At 41.4% G+C, this 22,130-nt stretch overlaps 1 protein-coding gene and 1 long non-coding RNA gene across 4 annotated transcripts in view; one reads left to right on the top strand and one right to left on the bottom strand.

Annotated features, from left to right (window-relative positions):
• The window catches only part of RMND5A (required for meiotic nuclear division 5 homolog A), a 60,648-nt gene extending 53,253 nt beyond the window's left edge, over positions 1 to 7,395 (bottom strand). For all 3 annotated transcript variants that reach the window (XM_002922338.4, XM_019802879.2, XM_019802880.2), the window contains exon 1: positions 7,114 to 7,395. In XM_002922338.4, coding sequence (XP_002922384.1) covers positions 7,114 to 7,255 — 142 coding nt within the window. In that variant the 5' untranslated portion in view covers positions 7,256 to 7,395. The remainder of the gene's footprint in view (positions 1 to 7,113) is intronic.
• A 662-nt stretch (positions 7,396 to 8,057) lies between these two features.
• On the top strand, positions 8,058 to 12,815 carry LOC105238925. The gene is made up of 3 exons (XR_857702.3): positions 8,058 to 8,126; positions 9,394 to 11,177; positions 12,757 to 12,815. It is a non-coding gene; the product is annotated as an uncharacterized LOC105238925 (long non-coding RNA).
• The last annotated feature ends 9,315 nt before the right edge of the window (positions 12,816 to 22,130 follow it).

Here is a 22,130-nt window from a genome sequence, read left to right as displayed (position 1 = left end):
TTTCATCTGGGTACAAGATTTTCTTTCTAGAACTCTCTCCTGTGATCACATGGCCATACATCTCCTGACACGGGGTAAGCACAGCCCAAGGCAGCCAATGGACTCCATGTCCTAGCCCCAGTTACTGATTCAGGGAGAGGGTTATGACCCAAACCAAGATAGCACCGATACTCCCTGGTAATTTTATGTTTGAAAATGTAGGAAAAAAAGGCATGTTCCTGTCTTGGGGATCACTAGCAATATAAGAATGATAGGAACCCCAGTGGCCATCTTTACCTCCATGTGGAGAAAGCTCCTCTGAGAATGAAGCCACGAAAAGCACAGCTGAGTGAGGAAGAGAAAAAGATCAGTCCTATGACATCCTCTGTGCTTCTGGAGCCAGCTGGCCTTACCTCAGCCTATTTAGTTATGAGTCAACAAAGTCCATTTTAATTAAAACTATTCTGCCACCTGCAATCAAAAGAATCCTGAGTAATACACTAGTCTGAATGAATAAGGCGCCAAATAACAAAGAATTACCTCCTAAAAAGAGCCTGGAAAGGAAGGGCCGACAAAGTTAAATCAGCTTCTAAACCTAACTGGAAATGCCCACACTAACCTATTATTCTCACCAGCTAAAACTGCCCAAGTAGCTTGCTAACTGGTCTATTTTTCTCTTAAGAGTATTTGAACAATGACTACTGTTATCCACCCAAACTTTTCTGACCTACTTACCTGCTACTTTCCAGACTAGATATTAAATGCAGATATCAAATTTAATTCATTCAAAATTTAAAGTCCTTCTTCTAAAAATAATGATGTACTATACAATGGCTAACTGAACATAATTTTTTTAAAAAGTAAAAAAAAAAATAAAGTCCTTTTCTCAACGGTGTCTTGTTAATATTTAGCAAAAAGTTTCACTGACAGGGGCGCCTGAGTGGCGCAGTCATTAAGCGTCTGCCTTCGGCTCAGGGCGTGATCCCGGCGTTATGGGATCAAGCCCCACATCAGGCTCCTCCGCTATGAGCCTGCTTCTTCCTCTCCCACTCCCCCTGCTTGTGTTCCTTCTCTCTCGCTGGCTGTCTCTATCTCTGTCAAATAAATAAATAAATAAATAAATCTTTAAAGAAAAAAAAACGTTTCACTGACAGCTGAGAGACCAGATATTGTAGCCTTCGCCAAGTACACCAAACGATAAGGCTGAATAAAGGCAAACCACTCATCTACCAAACCCTGATCCTTTAGTATTCATTCAACATAATACATTCAACCCTGGTAGGCTCTGAAAAGCACAGAGATTTATATGTATAAATATGCATACTTTTCAATAAGTATATGTAATATATACAACTCAAGTTCTAGAATGAAAAGTTATACATACCATATGACCCTGAATCTCTGTTTTCTGTCTACTGATAAAAACCATACCACAGAAATTAGTTTAAAATGTGGCCACAATTTGCTTTCTCTTCCATGCTTAATTGCCTATTTACCTTCTCATTTGTTACCTTCAAGTTTTAAAAACTGGAAGCAGTTCTGCAACTAGTAATTAAATTCTCTTTGATTCACCAAAGAAAGATGGAGGATTATGGTTTAAATGAGTTCTACTACTGGGAGTCAGACGACATATGCACACAAAAAAGGGAGTTTTAGAAGCTAATATATGTGTTGTACCACTCCTACAAATTAAGTTGTCTTTACCAACTTGTAAATTGCAATAGTACTAAGCCTAAATCACAGTAAGTAGAACTGCATGCCCAATGCCTCAAAGTAAAAAATGAATAGTGACAAATTATTATTTCCCTGATTTTTCTGAAAAATTTTCCTGGACATTAGCATCTCTGTCTGTGAAGTGGGCAACTAGGTGGCCCACAAATAAGAAAGAGTAGGAGGGAGACTTCTAACGGGGTATCCTTTTTTTATCATTTGCATTTATACCATTTGAACAAATTATCTACCTAAAACAAAATTTAAATTTAGAAAATTCATTTTAAAAAAGTCACTGAGAATCATTTTCAGAAACTACAATACAACTCCCTAGAATAGCCTAACAAAATTTTTTTTAAATAGGCTCCACACCCAGCATGGACCTTGAACTTAGCACCCTGAGATCAAGACCTGAGCTGAGATCAAGAGTTGGACACTTAACTGACTGAGCCACCCAGGTGCCCCCAGCCTAGCAGTAACTTTTAAAAATACTGCATACCCTTGACTCTTACAAAGACTGTAATTTTCCCAGTACACTTCTAACATGTCATAAATGCTACCCTATTGTTTCAGTCTAATCTCCATTTACCAAATGTGAAATCAGAATATCAGCAATACATGATATATAGTTCTCTTCTGTTCTCCCTTCCACCACAGAAGTGCTAATGGGAAACAAAATATATTTGCCAATAGAAAAAAAAATGCTAAAAAGCATATAAATAATCACAAAATCACCAACATTTATCCGTACCATCTCCCTGTTAATCCAGGGTTGTCCGAAGTGTGGTTCCCACACCACTGATGTGAATAGTGATATTAGCTGTATATGAAATGATATTTTAATAATTATGAATTTGCTTTTAATAGTTTATTATACCTAATATACCAAACCTATGATTTCACAAATATCAGTGCCTACAGTGAGGATAAATCTACTTAAGTGTAATCATGAATCCACCCGAAAAGTAAGAGTGCACATGTGTGAGTAAAGTTTGAGAAGCACTAGTGCATTACCCAAATTAGATCAACGGCACACTGGAAATGATCACCAAACAGCATCAACCGTAGAGAATCTTAAATTAGACCAAACTTCATGTGCACAGGGAAACTCACTGAAAAGCTGGTACAAGTAAATGACAACAGTGCTCTCCTCTTTCCTAAGAGTTGAGGAAATTAAGTGAACCTGAAGTTTAATCAAAGTAACTAAGGGTAAGACTCGGAGCTTGGTACAATCCTTAACTTCTGGCAAATTAGGCTTAAAAACGGTATTCGGGGCGCCTGGGTGGCACAGCGGTTTAAGCGTCTGCCTTCGGCTCAGGGCGTGATCCCGGCGTTATGGGTTCGAGCCCCACATCAGGCTCCTCTGCTGTGAGCCTGCTTCTTCCTCTCCCACTCCCCCTGCTTGTGTTCCCTCTCTCGCTAGCTGTCTCTATCTCTCCCAAATAAATAAATAAAATCTTTAAAAAAAAAATGGTATTCCTTTCCCAGCCCAAACACTGCAGCATTGACCTTTCATTTGCTGTCAACAGTCATCTCTAATCCCTTTTTCCTCAGATACCTCATTCAATAGGCTCAGGATCGCTCTCTCATCATCCAATCTACCACCCTAAGGTTTCCCAGGCAGTTTTTGGACCTGAAGAGAGCCTTTAAGTCAGTCCCCAGAGGAGGAATGAATCAGGCTTCAACAGAACTTCTTTTTAGTATTCTCTGTGATTCTTTACTGCCCCTTTGCTCTTCTGTTACTGCTATGTTGCCCCTCAACCACCAAAACTCCACGGCTGGCTATGACCTAGTCAAAGCCTACACCTACCAATCAGAGCCTTGTACTCTGAAAGTATTCCTCTGCCTTAGGCCTCACACTCCCATTAAAAAAAATTAATTAATTAAAAAGAAAGATTTTCCTCTTCCTAGGCTGGACTTGGTTAGGGGTGGATTAAATGGCAGAATACAAACTAATCCACCAGGTGCGAGTAACCATCCACAACACCCTTATTCTCCCAAAGGTATCTGAATTAAGAAAAATGCATTTTAGGGGCGCCTCGGTGGCACAGTGGTTGAGTGTCTGCCTTCGGCTCAGGGCGTGATCCTGGTGTTCTGGGATCGAGCCCCACATCAGGCTCCTCTGCTATGAGCCTGCTTCTTCCTCTCCCACTCCCCCTGCTTGTGTTCCCTCTCTCGCTGGCTGTCTCTATCTCTGTCGAATAAATAAATGGAATCTTTAAAAAAAATGCATTTTAAATGAAATAATTAGGGAAAGTTTATATGAAAGAATTTCAGGCCATAGAGAGGCAATTTAAAGCTGATGAAAGAAATGTTAGGGCTCAATGCAGGACTGCTTCCAGGCCAGCTGCCAGGTGAGCCCCCTTTGGAAAGTTTCATAATCTGGAATAAAAGTGGTGAGAGTGGATATGGGTTGTCAAGGGTTTACTAACTAATCTTCATTTACGTATGTTTCCACCACAAACTATTCTAACTGTCCTCATTTGGTATAGTTGCTTGCTCACTTTAGAAAAAAGATATTTAAACATAAGAAAATGTAAATCATCCTCAAAAACTGAACTTATCCCCTGACCCCAGCTAAGAAGATACTTCTGAATCAGGCAGTTACTCACCATCAGTATGATGCCATGTTGGGGCATCTAAAGCGTTCCCAAGATTCTACTTTATTCACATCACGTTCTTACAAGAATCTTACCACAAATAACTCCACTAAATGAGACCCAAAGCCCTGACAGATGGTCCCAATTGGAGCCGCTCTCTCAAGTCACAGGAGCCCACAAGATCAATTGCCCAAACAAGTACATTCAAACTTGAAAATGGAGTTCCAAACTCAGATTTCAGTAGACATAACTTTAGGAAGGGTATATTTAAGATACAAATTTAATAACCACCACATCGCTGGCAAAGAACATTAGAAATTATCTTCCTTGAAAATTACCATAACCTAGGTACCAAAGCATGATGTTTGCCTCTACACATAAGAACACCATAAGAAAAAAGAGTTTACTTTGGAAACTAGACCTGACACTTGCGGTATTTATTTTTCTTTCATGTTTCATAACTTCCTTTAGTCACTTAATCCTATTATTATAGAATTAAAGAAAATCAAAGAAATACCACTATCAAACTGCAATTTGGTAGACAAGAAAGTAAAAAATAGGAGCCTGAGAATGGAATATATGCAATTCACCAAGTCAGACCATTTGAATAGCATGGCATTATCTGTGGCTAATACCCTCACACCATATACTCCTTGCAAAGTTCCCCAATACCAAGCAAAAACAATCTGTCTAAAGCAAACTCGTGCTTAAGCAATTTCTGGCAATTATTTTATCCATCTGAGATGGGCCCCAAATTCCCTAAAATGAGCCTTGCAATCACACTTCCCCCGCCAACTAATACCCCCTTTCTCTTACAGGAAGCTATTTTACTTTCCATCTATTCTCTCCAATTCTGCCTACCCAACCCCTCAACCTCTGACCTGGTCCCTAAAAGGGAAATGCTCCTTCCACCTCTCCAAGTCTAGACCGTTCACTCATTCTTTTCCTTTCAGCCTTGAACAAGACGTAGATTTCCTGGAACAGATGGGCAGGTGGGCAGGCAGACAGACACAGAGGGATACAGACACACAACCTCACACCCACACTCCCCCACCACACACACACCTCCCACCCCTGTACTTAAACAGCTCTGGGCCTCCTTACACTTCAGTGTGCATATTTTTCTTAATTCCCACTAATCTAGTTTAACTCCCAATAGCCAAATACCAGCTGACCAACTTCTCTTCTTCTAAGCTCCTGCCCTTTATGTTTCTGCTGGCTCTCCACGGCCCCCCACCCTCCAGGAGGAGTTCAAGGTGTGGTTAGACCCTACAGTCCCTCCCTGCAGCCTACATGATCTCCACTCTCCTAGGTAGAAATGATAGTAGAAAACCATCTGAGACCTTACTTTTCCCCCGTAGTCTAACTGCATCTTTAGCCACCAGTACACATAAGCCCTTGACTCTGTCTTCATCAGCCCTTCAGTTTTATCTCCCATGTCCAAAAACCAAATTCACCAGAGCCTTCCCAGGATTCCCACCCAACTCCACCTCCGCTTCCCCTTCACCAGCAGCCATCTAGGTCTGCTTATTTTTCCATATTAATATTCTAACTCCTATCCCCACTATGGTTGCAGGCTTGCTTCTTCCCCGGAGTTCAAAAGTGACTGCCATGTTCAGAATAAGATGTTTTAAGACTCCCTTACCATGGGCTAGCACTTACTCCCCTCTGAAAGAAGTATGGAAAGAAAGGTGTAGGAGGAGAAAGGGGGGAGGGGCGGAGAGACGCGCCACTGCCTTCACCTCACCTGCCCAAGTACCCGTATCTCACTCCAGCTACCAAACTTTCCTTTCCATAAACTGCTGCTCTGCCTAGAAGTTGAGAGGGCTCCCCCAAACTCTTGAATGAATCTATTAAAGTCTTTTCTTTCTTGATCAGAAAGAATTACCACTATGAATATGTTATTCTAAGGATACCAGACCTTTAATGTCACTCAAAAACCAAAACCAAAACCCCTTTCCAACCAGCTTCCACAAGTTAACTTCAGCAAAGTATCTGCCCCCAGGTCCTAGAGGAATAATGAAATAATCTAGGTAAAACACCTTCTACAGAAAATCTGTCTTCTGAAAAAAAAAAAAAACACACACAAGTAAAAACTTGGCCAAGTAAGGCAAGGAACTAACTACTTGTGCCACAATTTGCTTCAGGGAAGATGCCTGTTCTTCCTCAGGCTACACTAGGAGAGCTGAACAGTCTGATTTAGCTCGTTTCCTAGGAATCACGTCTGTGCTGCTGCGGAGTTGAAGAGCTGCTTCCACACAGCAGTCAAATCGTGAAGTTGCAGCAGCGGCTGTTCTGTTAACCCACAGCTAAGAATAACACTCGACTTTCTAATTTAAAAAAAGAACAGAAAGAAGAAAGAAAGAAAGACTTGGAAAGTAAGTCCCCGGGCCAAGGATCTGGGGCAGGAGAGGAAGAAGGGGCTTCCTGTACTGACCCTCTTATCACCCAGACCCTCCGATCCAACGCAATCATCGCACCTTCAGCCCAGAGGAACCAGAAAGCACCCGGGCGGGCGGGGGCAAGGGGCGCCCACCGCGGGACGGCTGCAGTCTGCAGGTGCCACGGACCGGCCGCCACACACGTTTAACCCAGCTGGAACCCGTGGTTCCGGGCTGGGTTTCCGGGTGGATCGCGCTCACTCTTAATTGACAACGAAGTCGGGGCAGGTTCGAGACAAATAGGGAGGAGGAAAAGTCACAGGGGATTGGGGCGCGGGTAGCGGATGGGGGGGGGGTCTCCGCGCCTTGGGGGAGGCGCGGGGACACCCCTCCTGGCCCGAGGGGCCCGGCCCTGCCCCGCGCGCCCACCCGGGCCGCCCTACCGTGGCTCTGCAGGATCTCGTGCTTGAGGCCGCCCGTATAGTCGATGAGCTCCTCCAGGCCGCGCTCGCACAGCTGCCCGTAGCCCGAGAACTTGTGCAGCACCTTCTCCAGCTCGCGCTCCACCGTCACGCACTGATCCATTCCGGAGGCGGCGGCGGCGGCGCTCGGCTCCCTGGCGCCCGGGTGTCCGCAGCCGTTCGGCCCGGGCCCGGCCGAGGCCGCGTCCTGCTCCTCGTCCCCCAGGCGGGCGGCGCGGGCGGCGAGGGCGGCTGAGGCGGCCGAGGCNGAGCCCCGCGCAGCCCGTGCCCGCCTGCCCCATGCCCCCCCAGCCCCCGAATAGTCGCCGCCGCTCCCGCTCGCTCTCCCCACCCAGCCCCGCGCCCCTGGTCCTCACTCGCTGCGTTCGCCTGCCCGCGGCAGCGCCGCCGATTGTTTTTGTTTTCACGGGAACCGACCGATGACCTGGTTCTCCCGGGCGGCACCAAGCGCCGCCGACCCGAGGGGGGGGCAGCCACCCCAGCAAGGGAAAGAGGCGGCGCGGGCCGTACCAAGCGCACCCTCGAGGGGGAACAGCCTGGCGAGCGCGGGCGGAGGAACGCGACGGGCGTCCGCTCGCGGCGCCGCTCTAAAGGTGTGGGCAGTACCACGCGGGAAGCGTGCAAGGGAGAGGGCGAGGGTGGAGCAAGAACCCAATTGGTCGGACGAGCTAGATAGGGAACTTTAGAGACAGCCCCCGCGCTCGGAGAGCGCTACAACTACGCACTCCGTAAACAAGAGGGTGGAAACCGTCCCTAACCACTCCGCCCAGAAACGGGGAAAAAGAACCAATGGGCGCGGGGAATACGTAAGGAACGCACGTTCTCCAATCCCTGATCGAGGCGTAAACCTTCAGCCAATCAGAGTTGAGGGGTCAAACCAATAGTCTCGCTGTTGGAGGGGGTGATTTAGAGTGCATACTGGGAAGCAAGTTATTTCTGGAAAGCCGTGAGGGAAACAAGACAGAAAATAAAAGGTCTGTTTTCTATAGGAGTTCGTCCTGGTCCTGATTTATGTCATCTCCCCATTACTTTTGGGACTACTGTCATTCCGAAGTTTTGGAAGACGGACTCGCCGCCCCGGACGAAAAACCAAGCCGGGAGGGGCGGGTAGTGCGGCGGGCGGGGGTCGCTGACGAGAATTCCAGGCGGGGGCGATGCTGGAGGGCGGGGGGCGGAGGGCTGCTCGGTAGCAGCGAGGGCCCTGGCGCGGCCGTCGGTGCCTCCGGGGACGCTGGTGCCGCGGGGAGGTCACACTCCCCACCCCCCGCGGGCCTCAGCCCCTTGGCTCCGGGGCTTGGAACCTCTCCCGACCGGTGGCTCCTGTCTGCGCCGTGTGCGGGCAGCTTCACGCAGTGGGAACTCGCGGGGGAGAACGGCACAGTCCGCCCCCTGCTCTCGGGCGCCTTAGTCCGTTGATACGAATTGAGTTACCTCTTTTGCGTAAATTCTTCCCGGACTGCCATGGTATCTCCAACCTTGGCCCGTATCCCCTTGCTCACTAAGCTTCCGTTGCGCTAGTGTTTGTTTTCCTCCAAAAGCCACATGAGTAATTGCCTCAGGGCCTCTGCACTTAGCTTTTCGTTGGCCTGGAAAACCTGTCCACCTTTCTCATCCTGAAGTTCTCAGCTCACTTGTACCCTGAAAGGGCCCTCCCCTGACGACACTAATAGAGCCTCTCTACCTTCCCGCACTCCTCCAGTGTTGTGTCGTATTTATTATATCAACCGTATCACCAGTTTTATTATTTTCACACCATTTATTAAAAGCTGAAGTGATCTGTTTCATTTATTCGTTTACTTTTCTGCCTGCACCTCTGTAAATCTGTAAATCTCCATAAAGGCAAGCCCTTTGCCTGTCTCAAGAACGGTGCCTGGCTACAGAGTGGCAATTCTTTTTTTTTTTAATTAAGGTGAAATCTTTATGAGTCTCAGTTTACTTTTTTATAATTTGGAAGTAATTGCAATTAATAGTACTTCATTGGCTTCTTCGGAAATTAAGTGAGATAATATATGTAAACACTCGTAGTAAGCAGGGAATAGCCACATGATAAATGGTGGTGGTTGTTAGTATTGTCTGTTCCCAGAAGTAAATCTGAGATGGCAGCCTAAAATGGAATCACGTTGGTCTAGTCCCCAATCCTTCCATTCAGGTGATTCTCAAGAGCTGCCCTAACTGTTGCTGTTACAAATCTCTTTTCTCCTTCCCACCTAACCCATTTTCCCTTCTCCTCTTTCTTGGCAGATGGCCCTGATGGCTTTTTCACTGAGAAGATAAAAAAACATCTAGCTCCAGCATCCTCTGCCACACTTCTCAAAGTATTTCTGCCCGTACCATCCATTTTTGTGAACTGTTTTCAAGTGTCTGAAGGAGCAAGAGTCTCCTCTCCCTTCTAAGTTGCCAACCCTTGGCTTGCTGGCTCCATCTCACCTGCCTCCAGACCTTCTTCCCCTCCTTTGTACTAGGTTCCTCCTTTCTGCTTTCAGACTGAATGGGATTAATCTACCTGGGGAATTGGGGGAGAGATGATCTTTATTTATCGCTTCTCAAGCAGTTTCCCTTTTCCTCTCAGTCCCTGCACTGCCAAACTGCCAAGACAAATTCTTTACACTTTTTCCTCCTGGATCTCCTTGATAAGCTCATTCTTTTCTCAGTCTTTTTTTTTTTTTCCTTGACCTCACTGCCACACAAGAAAATTCTGACTTTCACCTGTAAAATTCTCCCTTGACATTGCCCTAGGATGGTACAATCACCCCTTCTCCCTTGCTGGCTCTTCTTTCTCATTTAGCCCTCTATGTGGGTGGGCATTTGCCCCAGGTTTTATCCTCAACCTCTCTTTTCCCTTTACCTGCTGTCCTGGGACAGCACTTGACACTCAGCCCTCTCCAGCCTTGATCTGCCTCATAAGCTCTAGCTTCATATTCTCTCCAGCCAGTAAGACATTAACATCCAGGGGACTCATTACCTCTAGTCAACATGTCAAAAAAAAAGTTCTTATTTCCTTTCAAAATTGACTTTACTCCCCTTGACTCCTCTGTTTTTGTCAGCATTACCTTAACTCCCAACCACAGCTGCCACTTCTCCACCTTATTTTTTTTAAGATTTTTATTTTTGCATAATCTCTACACGCAACATGGGGCTCTAACTCACAACCCTAAGATCAAGAGTCAAATGCTCCACCAACTAAAGCCAGATGCCCCTTCATCCTCATCTTTAACTTACCCATAGGACTTTCAAAAACCCTTTATCGAATTCCTCGACTCTGCTAACTTATTTCCATTGCCACCCAACTACATCCTTCTCAAGATCCCTTTGTTAATACAACTGCCTTCATTCACCCCAGAATCATTGGTGTTCCACAGGATTTTGTCCTCATCAGTATCCCTAGGAATGCAGATTGTCACATCCCTTTTTCATCCATCCTCCACATGTAGTCAGACATCAAGGTCTATTGAGTCTAACTTCCTAATGTCCTAATGAGGCTTTCTAACTTCTGCATCCTCATCATCAGTACCTTGAGATATTTCAAGATTATAAATTGCTTCTCTTACCCCTATAGTGCCACCAAATGAATCTTCATTCCCCTCAAAAGGTTGTTACAATTAAATGAGATAATACATCTAAAGCACTCAACATAATGCCTGACACATGGTAAGAGCTGTTATCCACTGATCAGAAATAATCATAAAAATATCAAATCATATTGTACACCTGAAAATAATGTTATATCAATTATACTGCAATTAAGAAAAAAGAAAGAACTAATTACTCCCCATTACTGACAGCTTCAAATCATAACTCTCAGCTGCATGGTCTGCCCAGTGTAGCAACCCATGACAATCACCCATCCAAACACCAAACGCTTTCACATTTTCAGTGTGAAGCGAGCACAGTTCATATGTGCTTTTTCCTCTCCTGGAATGCCTTTCTTTGTCCAAAGCCATTCAAATCCTCCCCTTTCTTCAAGTAACAAGACAAGTTCTACTTTTTTGATACCTTCTAGATCTTGGCCTGCATTCTTCAATATGGTAAGTCACCAACTCTATGTGGCTTTTTAAATTAAACAAAATTAAAAATTCAGATCCTCAGTTGTACAGACCATATTTCAAGTGCTCATTAGCCACACGTGGCTAGTGGCTACTGTGCTAATTCATCACTGTAGAAAGTTATATTGAACAGTGCTGATCTAGACCATGACCACAGTACAGTTACCAGCCATTCCTTGACCTGCTATAGGACTTCTCTGTGTTAAGTCGTTTAATTCTAAGTGCATAGTGCTCTTTTCTTGGTTAACTTTTCCAATTTGTTTACTCAGATTATTAGCTCCTAGGTTAGGGCTGACTTTTCTTTTTCTCTCATGTGATTTAATCAGCATAGAAAAAGTTCTTTAGGTATTTATTAAAGGAAAGAGCATAATAAGAGAAGAGACTTCAGGGCACCTGGCTGACTCAGTCGGTAGAACGTGGGACTCTTGATCTCAGGGTTGTGGGTTTGAGCCCCATGTTGAGTTTAGAGAATACTTAAAATCTTAAAAAAAAAAAAGAGAGAGAAGAGGTTTCAAATTTAACCGAGGAGAGAAAAATAGTACTAGTAAGGGCAGAGATCTTTATGTTCCCTCTTTAGTTTGTATTGGCCCTTCCTACCCAGTGCATAATTGCCTTAAGCCTATGCCTTGACTTCTCAGAGGAGGGTCTCTAGAAGCTAGAGGGGAAAAAAATCAGTTTTCAGAACAACTGCAGGTTATTTTTCCGTGTTTGCATTTTCACCACGCAACAAAGAATTAGCACATGAACACAAACAAACAAAACCACGCTCCAGTATCAAATGGACTCCTGCCCCCATATTCTGTTCAGTCTGGAGAACCTCTCAATTTGCAATCATTCTGGACTTTGCTCTGGTCTTTCCCTTCACTTTAAATTAGATTCTCTGTAACATTTAACTAATATTAATCGAAAGAAAGGAGAGGAAGCCCTTTGTCTGCTGACTAAAATACATAGTCATCATAAGGAAATTAGGAAAAAAAAGGTACATAAACAGTAATCTCATGAAATCCCAGAAGCCAGAAAAAAAAGAATTTTAACATTTGGGGTGAATTTCCAGAGTTTTTCCTGTGTATACACATATACCCATATGTGCATTTTCGTGAAAGATAGCTCTTTTTATACACATTTTGTAAATTGCTTTTGTTGTCCACTTAACAACTTTTCTCTAACACACACATACAAAAATCTTTAGAACTGCTTTTTTTTTTTAAGTAATCTCTACACCCAACATGGGCCTTGAACTCACAACCCTAAGATCAAGAATCACACACTCTTCTAACTGAGCCAGCCAGACACCCCTAGAGTTACTTTTAACATTTTTTTAAATGCTTGATAGCTGTTGTACATTACTAGAACTTTGCACTCACCCTTATTCAACTATCTCATATTTATATTTTTCACTTTCATTTATTTTTAGAAATCTGAAACTACAGAGGCAAGATAGAAAAAGTCAAAATTTCATCTTTCTGATTTGAGAATCTGTTTTTAAAAAAACTGCCTCAAAATATACTTTTATGCAAAATACACTTTTTTTTTTTAAAGATTCTATCTATTCATTTGACAGAGAGAGAGACAGCCAGCAAGAGAGGGAACACAAGCAGGGGGAGTGGGAGAGGAAGCAGCAGGCTCCCAGTGGAAGAGCCTGACGTGGGGTTCTATCCCAGAACGCCAGAATCACGCCATGAGCCGAAGGCAGACGCCCAACGACTGAGCCACCCAGGTGCCCCCAAAATACACTTTCGATAAGGGTAAGAAAGACTTTATAAGAAGACCTTGTGGAAAAGAGCTTTTTAATTTACTGACTGTTCTAGCTCACAGCTAATATAAAAGTAAGAGTAAATTGACAAAATGTGTAATGAAAAATATATTCCTTCTCATCACTTAAAAAAAGTCAGTTTTCACCATTTTCAAACCCAAAAAAAAAAAAAAAATCTCCATACTTACCTGGAAATGGTTACTAAGACCAGTTTAACAAACGAGTAAAAGTACAACTACAAACAAAAAATATTGTTGTGAATGTTTTCCAGTTTGTTTATGTCTCCTGTGTGGTTTGGGGCAGATTGCCACTTTTTGCGGAGTGCAATCCACATTTAAGTGGCAATCAAGCTACCCCTGTACAGATTTCTATGAGGATCGTATGTAGGCATTGCCCTCATATATGGTGCCCAACCTGTAGGGAAGTATTTATACCTTTTGGACCTGTTCCCCACCTCCCCAGGTTTTATTGACCCAAATCATTTACTTTCTGGAATCTGGGATGTCTTTCTATACTTTATTTCCTGCTCGCTCTTTTGTGTGTTTTACCAGGTGTAGCAAGAAGGGTGCTAACACTGAAGTAATTCATTCAACCCCTCCCAACCTAAGTTTCCTTATCTATAAAATGAGAAGCTTGAAATAGATGACCTTTTAGGTCCTTCCAGTTTTGAAATTATAGAGATGCCAATGTTTATTAAGCAACATGTGAAGTGTGACACAACCAAACAGGAATGAACAGATGCACCCTCTCTGCTTTTGAAAGCTTTGAGTCTGAATCATTATCTCCCTGTGGAAATGCAGCATTGGGTTTTTTTTTGCTTTATTTATCCCTAATTATAATAATAGCTACCTACCATTTATTCAGTATTTACAATGTGCCAGGCACTTTGCTTTAAATGTGTGATTATCCAAAGCAACTTTTTAAAGTAAATATTACTATAGTTGTCCCCATTTTACAGATGAAGAAACTGAGGTATGGAGGGGTTAAGTAATTTCTCCAAGATTACACAAATAAGACATGGTGGAGCTGGAATTTGAGTTTGAATCTGACTGTATAACCCACAAGCCACTATGCCTCAAAAAGGCAAAATTATGCTTTGTGATTACTTGTTAAGCACAGGATTTCTATTAGAACAGAGGGTTGTTTACCCTAGCTAGTGTGGTTTTGTATCAGGAGCTCAGGGCTAAGATTCACAAAAATTGTAACACTTGTACTTACCAGATTTTCAACCTTAAGCAAGAACCTTAACCAAACAGTCTCAATTTTTTTTAAATAACAATATCTGCTCCACCTACCTTGTGACATTGTTAAGAGTAATATGTACATATATATTTATAAACTTATATGAATATACTTTATGTAGTAAATGTATACATTTAATTAGTAAATATATAAGAGCATTGTGTATATACATTATATATGTAAAGTGCTCTGTAAACCATTAAGCCCTATAAAAACTTAGAGTGTTATTATTTCCTCTTATTATGTATGCATTTGGTTCATCTGTTTATGGATTTTTCTGTGCATCTGTTCAGCGCAGAGTCTAGGTTGTAAATTGCTAAAATACAAGATTTATGACTTTTGACAACCTGGGGAAATTCCAGGTAGTAAACTAAGCTAATGTTTAAAAATGGCCTTTTAAGGAGACTTCCAGTTAAACTAACATGAAGTAATCCCATTCCTTTAGGTTATCCCTAAAAGCCCTAGACACAGTAGAAAAAACAAGCATAGTAATATTTTGGAAGGTAGAAAGAAGTTGGGCTACATAGGAATCTGGAGACTTGAATGATATGATGGTAAGTTGCCAGGTTTCCTTATTTGCTCTCATATCTCAGACAGGGCAATTTAGAATCCTCCAACCCAGCACTAGGAACAGGCACAGACAATAAAAGCTCCAAGAAAAGTCTGTTTTCCCTATCCAAAGGATGGAAAAAAGAATGGCTTAATAATGGAAAGCTTATTGGCAATTCTGTCTTACTCCAGCCGAATACAGAAAAACTGCACCCTCTAATCACAGCATGGTTTCAGCAGAGCTGAGCAAGGAGTTAATTTTCTATTCAACCTTTCCTAATCCATGGACGTGAGAGGCAGCATTCCAGTTCCCCTGCAGGATGATTTTGGCAGGGCTGGAGTAGGGAGCTGACCTTCCATCTCCTGCCTGCTGAAAGCAGGTGGTGCTCCAGTTCCCCCAGCAGGTGGTATCAGCAGATTGAAAGGGGAGCTGAGTTTATCCCCCCACTCAGATGCAACAAGACAGAGAGATCTGGTGCCCCACTTTCACTGTGAAGTTGTTAGTGGAGTAAGGGGGGAGCCGAACTTCCACCCCACTCATTTGCAACAAGGCAGTGTGAGTCAGTGCTCCACTTTTGCCAAGGTGGTGTTGGCAGGGCTCAGAAAGAAGTTAAACATACACACCCAGCAGCCCATGTGCTAAATCTCAACAGGAGACTTCCTGCTTTAAAAATAAATAAATGATTGATTGACTAAATAAGATCCAGAGCTTCATAATCTAATATCTAAAATGTCCAAGATACATACACACACACACACACACACACACACACACAATTACTCATCCAAGAACCAAGAAAATCACAACGTGAATGAGAAAAGACAACAGATAACCAATAATGAGATGAATCAAATGTTGGAATTGTCTGATAATTATGTTAAAGCAGCTATCATAAAAATACTTCATCAATCATTTACAAATACTCTTGAAAAAAATTGAAAATAAATAGTACAGCAAAGAAATAGAAATATCAAAAAAACTAAATGGAAATTATAGAACTAAAAAATACATAAGTAAAATTTAAAAACTTACCCTAAGGGCTCAATAGTAGAGTGAGGATAACAGATGATAGAATCAGTGAATTTGAGGAATAGACCTCAAGCTGAACAACTGGGGAAAATTGGAATAAAATGAGTGGAATCTCAGAGACTATGGGATATTAAAAAAAAAAAAAGTAACAATCATATCATTGTAGTCATCGGAGGAGAATGAGAGGAGAACTGAAAAAATATTCAAAGAAATAATAGCTGAAAACTTCCCTAACTTGGCAAAAGACATAACCTGCAAATTCAAAAAGTTAAATTGCAAAAAAGACAAGCCCAAAGGAATCCACTCCGAAACATACAACAATTAAACTTCTGAAAACTAACCACAAAGAAAACATTTTGAAAGCAGCCAGCAAGAAATGACATTACTTATAGGGGAACACCAATATGAATGACCTAATGTTCTGTGGAGGCCTGAAGGAAGTGGCACAATATTTTCAAGTATTAAAAAGATTGTCAACCCAGAATCCTATGTCCAGTGAAATATTCTTCAATGATACAAGGGAAATCAAGAAATTCTCAGATGAAGGAAAACTAGGAGAATTTGTCACACCAAAAAGAATTTTTTTTAAGTGGACTCCACACCCAGCTTTTTTAAAGTGGGCTCCACGGGTCTTGCACTCATAACCCCTGAGATCAAGACTTGAGCTGAGATCAAGAGTCGGATACTTAAACAGCTGAACCACACAGGTGCGCCAAGCATATTTCCTAAACAGAAAGAAAATAATAAAAAAAGGAAACTTGGAACATCAGGAAGAAAGAAAACACACATAAGCAAAAATATTGGTATATACAACAGACTCTTTTCCTTCTTGAGTTTTATAAATTTCTAAAATGATAGTTGACACAAAAATTATAACACTATATTGTTCTAAATGTACGTAGAGTAAATATTTAAGACAATTATACTATAAACAGAGGGCAAAGACATAAAGGGAGTTAAAGTTTCTATACTTAACTTGAACTGGTAAAATAATGACACCAGTAGACTGTGATATGTATACATAGGGTAATACCTAGAGCAACCACTAAAAAAACCTATACAACAGGTAAAATTAAAAAGTACTACAGATAAGGGGGGGATGTGAGGAGTTATTGTTTCAAGTGGTACCACATTTCTGTTTGAGATGAAAGATTATAGAAATCGATAGTGGTGATGTTTGCACAACATTGCGAAGGTACTTAATGCTCCTGAATTATATACTTAGAAATGTTTAAAAATGGTAAATTTTATGTTATGCTTATTTTTACCAAAATGGAAAATAGGTAAATTAAAAAAACATTATAGAAATGGTAATCAATTTTGCAATATAAAAGTTTATCAAATTAGTACATTGTATACTTTAAACTTACAGTGTTATATGTTAATTATAACTAAATAAAGTTGGGGGAAAACACTATAGATAAAATAAAATTTTCAAAGTAGAATTTTCAAAAATGCTCATGTAATTCACAGGATGGCAGGAAAAAAGAAACTACAGATGGAAAACAGAGTACACAGAAAATAAATAAAATGGCACACTTAAGTTGTGACATATCAATAATTACATTAAATGTTAACAGCCTAAGTACACCAATTAAAAGATAAAATTGGCAGGGGCGCCTGGGTGGTGCAGTCGTTAAGCGTCTGCCTTCGGCTCAGGGCGTGATCCTGGTGTTCCGGGATCGAGTCCCACATCAGGCGCTTCCACTAGGAGCCTGCTTCTTCCTCTCCCACTCCCCCTGCTTGTGTTCCCTCTCTCACTGGCTGTCTCTGTCTAATAAATAAATAAATCTTTAAAAAAAAAATTGGCAGAATGGATTTTAAAACATGGCCTAATTATATGATGTCTACAATAAGCTCATTTCAAATACAATGATATAGGCAATGAAAGGGATTTGAAAAGAAATATCATACAAACATTAATCAAAGGAAAACATGAGTGGCTGATATTATATTAATATCACATATAGAAGACTTAAGAGCAAAGAAAATTATCAAAGATAGAGATGGCCAAATTGTGGTAAAAGGGTCAAACCGCCAAGATGGCATGGCAATTCAAAATAGGTATGCACCAGACAACAGAGCTGCAAACAAAATATGAAACAAAAACTAAAAGAACTAGAAGAAATAGAAATTGACAACGTAGTTGGAGACTTCAACACCCCCTCTCAACAACTAATGAAACAACTAGCCAGAATATCAGCAACAATATAGAAGAGCTCAACACCAACAACCAGAAGGATCTGGTCAACATTTATAGAATACTTTACCCAATAACAGCAAAATACACGTGCTTATCAAGTGCTCATGGACATATACCAAGATAGATCATTTCCTGAGCCATAAAACAATTCTTACTCAAAAGAAATAAAATCATACTGAGTATGCTGTCCAAGCACAATGGAATCAAACTAGATATAAATAACAGAAAGGTAATAGGAAAATTTCCAAACACTTGGAACAACACATTTCTAAATAATGCATGGGTCAAAGAGAAAGTCTCACTTCAAGGAACTCAGAAAATAAGTGCAAAACAGACTCAAAGCAAGCAGAGTAAAGAAATAATAAATATAAAAGCAGAGAGCAATTAAAATTGAAAATAGGAAAACAACAGAGAAAATCTATAAAAGAAAATTAACCTCTAGCAAGATGGACAAAGAATAAAAGAAGATACTAATTAGAAATACCAGGAATGAAACAGGGAATATCACTACAGACCCTGCAGACATCAGAAAGATAACAAGGAAATACTATTATGACTCTATACGTATAAATTCAACAACTTAGATGAATGAACTAGTTCCTCAAAACACCCAACTACTACAACTTGCTCAATATGAAATAGATCATTCTGAATGGTCCTAAGGCTATTAAGGAAATTGAATTCACAATTTTGAAACTCTCAAAAAAGAAATCTCTAGACCACATAGTTTCCCTGGAGAATTCTGCCAAACCTTTCAAGAGTAATTAACACCAATTCTATACAGTCTCTTCCAGTTTAAAATATGAGAGAATACTTTCCAGTTCATTCTCTGAAGCTAGTCTTACCCTGACACCAAAACCAGATAATGACAGTAAGGCAAAAAAAAAACAAAAAACAAAAAAAAAAACAAAACTATGGGCCAATATCTCTCATGAACTTAGTTGCAAAAATACAAAATTATAAATTAATTCCAGCAATATATGAAAAGATTTCTATATCATAATGTAGAGGGGTTTATTTCAGGAATACAAGGCTGGCTCATGTTCAAAAGTCAAATAATGTAATCGACCATATCTACAGACTAAAGAAGAAAAGTCATATGATCATATCAATTGTTGCAGAAAAGGCATTTGATAACATCCAACATCCATTCATGATTAAAAAGTCTTAGTACGCTAGGAATAAGGGAGAACTCCTCGACTTATTAAGAATATCTACAAAAACCTACAGTTAATATCATAACTACTGGTGCCAGCCTAAATGCTTTTCCCTACAATGTCCTAGAATGTCTACTCTCACCCTAGTGAAATGGCAGGAAGTTTTAGCCAGTTCAGTAAAGCAAGAAAAAGAAAGAAAAGGCATGGCCTACAGATTGGAAAGGAGGAAATAATATTGTCCCTATTTGCCAATGACATTAGTGTCTATGTAGAAAATTCCAAAGAATCTACACACACACACACACACACACACACAATCCCAGAACTTAATAAATGAGTTCAGCAAGATCACAAGATGCAAGATTAACACACAAAAACCAATTGTATTTTTATATGCTAACAACATTTGTTGAGGAAATTGAAATTAAAAACACAATGTCATTTATAATTGCTTCAAAGAAAAATGCATAGGTATAAATCTTATGAAACATATACAAGATCTGTATTCTGAAAAATCACAAAATAATGATGAAAGAAAGAAAAGAATACCTAAATAAATGGGTAAATACACTGTGTTCATGAATTGGAAGACTCAGTGTAGTAAATATGTCAATTGTCCCCAAATTGATTGCTATAGATTTAATGCGATTCTGATCAAAATCAGAACAAAAACAAAAGCAAGGTATTTTGTAACATAGGCAATTTTACTGTAAAATTTCTATGTATAGGTGCAGGAATTGTAATAACTAAAACAACTTTGAAAAGGAAGAATAAAATAGGAAGAATCACACTATCCAGTTAAATCTCAATATATATGACAGTGGTCAAGACTGTATGGTACTGGCCCAGGGATACACCATAGATCAATGGAGTAGAATAGAGAACCCAGAAATAGGCTGGCACAAATATATCTAAGTGATTTTAACAAAGGTGCAAAAGAAATCAATGAGGAAGGATAGCCTTTTCAGGAAATAGGGTCATAAAGTAATTGGACATTCATGGGCAAAAAAAAAAGAATCTTAACATAAGTCTCATACTTTTTACAAAAATTATCTCAAAATAGATTACTGACTTAGATGTCAAACAGGTAAGTAAAATGTAAAACTTTTAAAAATAGGCAAAAATTGGGGTGCCTGGGTGGCGCAGTTGGTTAAGCATCTGCCTTCAGCTCAGGTCATGATCCCAGGGTCCTGGGATTGAGTCCTCCATCGGGCTCTCTGCTCAGCAGGAGTCTGCTTCTCCCTCTCCCTGCCACTCCCTCTGCTTGTACTCTCTCTCTTTTTCTGTCAAATAAATAAATAAAATCTTAAAAAGCTTTAAAAAAATAAAAAATAGGCAAAAATCATTGGGACTTAGCGCTAAGCAAAGAATTTTTAGATTTGACACCAAAAGCACAATCGAATCCAAAAAATGAAAAATTGGTAAGTTGAACCTCATCAAAATTGAGAATTTTGCTCTGTGAAAGATCCTGTAAAGAGAATGAAAAAGACAAACTATAGACCGAAATTTGCAAACTGTAAATCTGCCAAAGGACTTGAATCTAGAATATATAAAGAACTCTCAAAACTCAACAGTAAAAAACAATCTAATCAGAAAAAGGCAAAGGATGTGAACATACTTATCACTGAAGATGGTATACAGATGGCAAATAAGCACATAAAAAGCTGCCCAAGAGTCATTAGCAAAATAAGATTTTAAACAACAATGAGGTATCACTACATACCTTCAGGATGGCTCCAATAAAATAAAGTGATATACCAAATGCAGGTAGGGATGCAGAGAAACTGGATCACTCATACATTGCTGGTGGGGATGTAAAAAATTACCGCCATTTTGGAGAAGAATCTGGCAGTTTCATACAAAACTACACTTGCACTTGCCATATAATCCAGAAATTGCACTTTTGGGCATTTATCCCAGAGAAATGAGAACTTATGTTCACACAAAAACCTGTACACAAATGCTCACAGGCATTTTATTTGTGATAGCTCCAAACAGGAAACAACACCAATGTCCTTCAATAGGTGACTAGTTAAAAAAAAAAAACTGTGGGGGTTGGAGTTAAGATGGCGGAGAAGTAGGGGACCCCTTTTTCAGCCGGTCCCCTGAGCCGAGCTGGATAGGTACCAGACCAGCCTGAACATCGACGGAATCAGCCTGAGACGCAGGAAGATACATCTGGATCTCTACAAATGAACATCTCCAGCGCTGAGTATTGAGGTACGAAGCGGGGAGCCGTGAATCTGTGCACAGATATCAGAAGATAAACGGAAGGGGAAGGGAGCTGCTGCGCTCGGGCGCCGGGAAGCGGTAGCCACCTGCATGGAGGAGCAGGAGGACTCTCAGACTGCACCCGCAAGAGAACAGACTTAGACTGTGAGCCGGGAGCGTGCACCACCAGACTTCTTGTGGAGGTCCGGTGCGCTCACTGGAAACAGACTGAGACTGGGAGCTCCGGGAGCACGCGGGGGCGGCTGGTGGCTGGCGGTATTAGAAACAAAAAGGACAGAGACGCGCCGGCCCTGGAAGTGAGGGCTGGGACACCGGGTGTGGGGCGCACATTCTGGGATGCTGCAGGGTTGAGCAGCACCAACAGAAACACAGTTAAAGTGGCCAGAACATCAGTGGAGAATGGTCCGCGATCCCTCTGTTCTGAGACAGAGGCTGAGATTCAGCCACTGCTACTCTGACTCTCAGAAGAGGCACAGCAAACCGCCAGGGAAAGCCGCCAGAGAACAAAAGCCTGGAAAGACCGACTCACAGTGTGCCCATCCCCATCCCCCCTCGCAGGGGACATGGAGACTCTACCCAAACAGGGTTGCCTGAGTATCAGAGCGGCAAGCCCCTCCCCCAGAAGGCAGGCTGAAAAATCAAGAAGCCCACATCCCTAAGATCCCTATAAAACAAGGGTGCACAGCCTGGGTCCCAGTCAATAATTTGGGCTCTGGACAACCCTGCAACCTCTCCTCATCAGAATGACGAGAAGGAGAAGTCCCCCCCC

This window comes from Ailuropoda melanoleuca, chromosome 4 (assembly GCF_002007445.2).
Source record: "Ailuropoda melanoleuca isolate Jingjing chromosome 4, ASM200744v2, whole genome shotgun sequence".
NCBI classification, from domain to species: domain Eukaryota; kingdom Metazoa; phylum Chordata; class Mammalia; order Carnivora; family Ursidae; genus Ailuropoda; species Ailuropoda melanoleuca.
The sequence above is the reverse complement of the archived record's forward strand: the minus strand, read 5'-3'. Positions and strand labels throughout refer to the sequence as shown.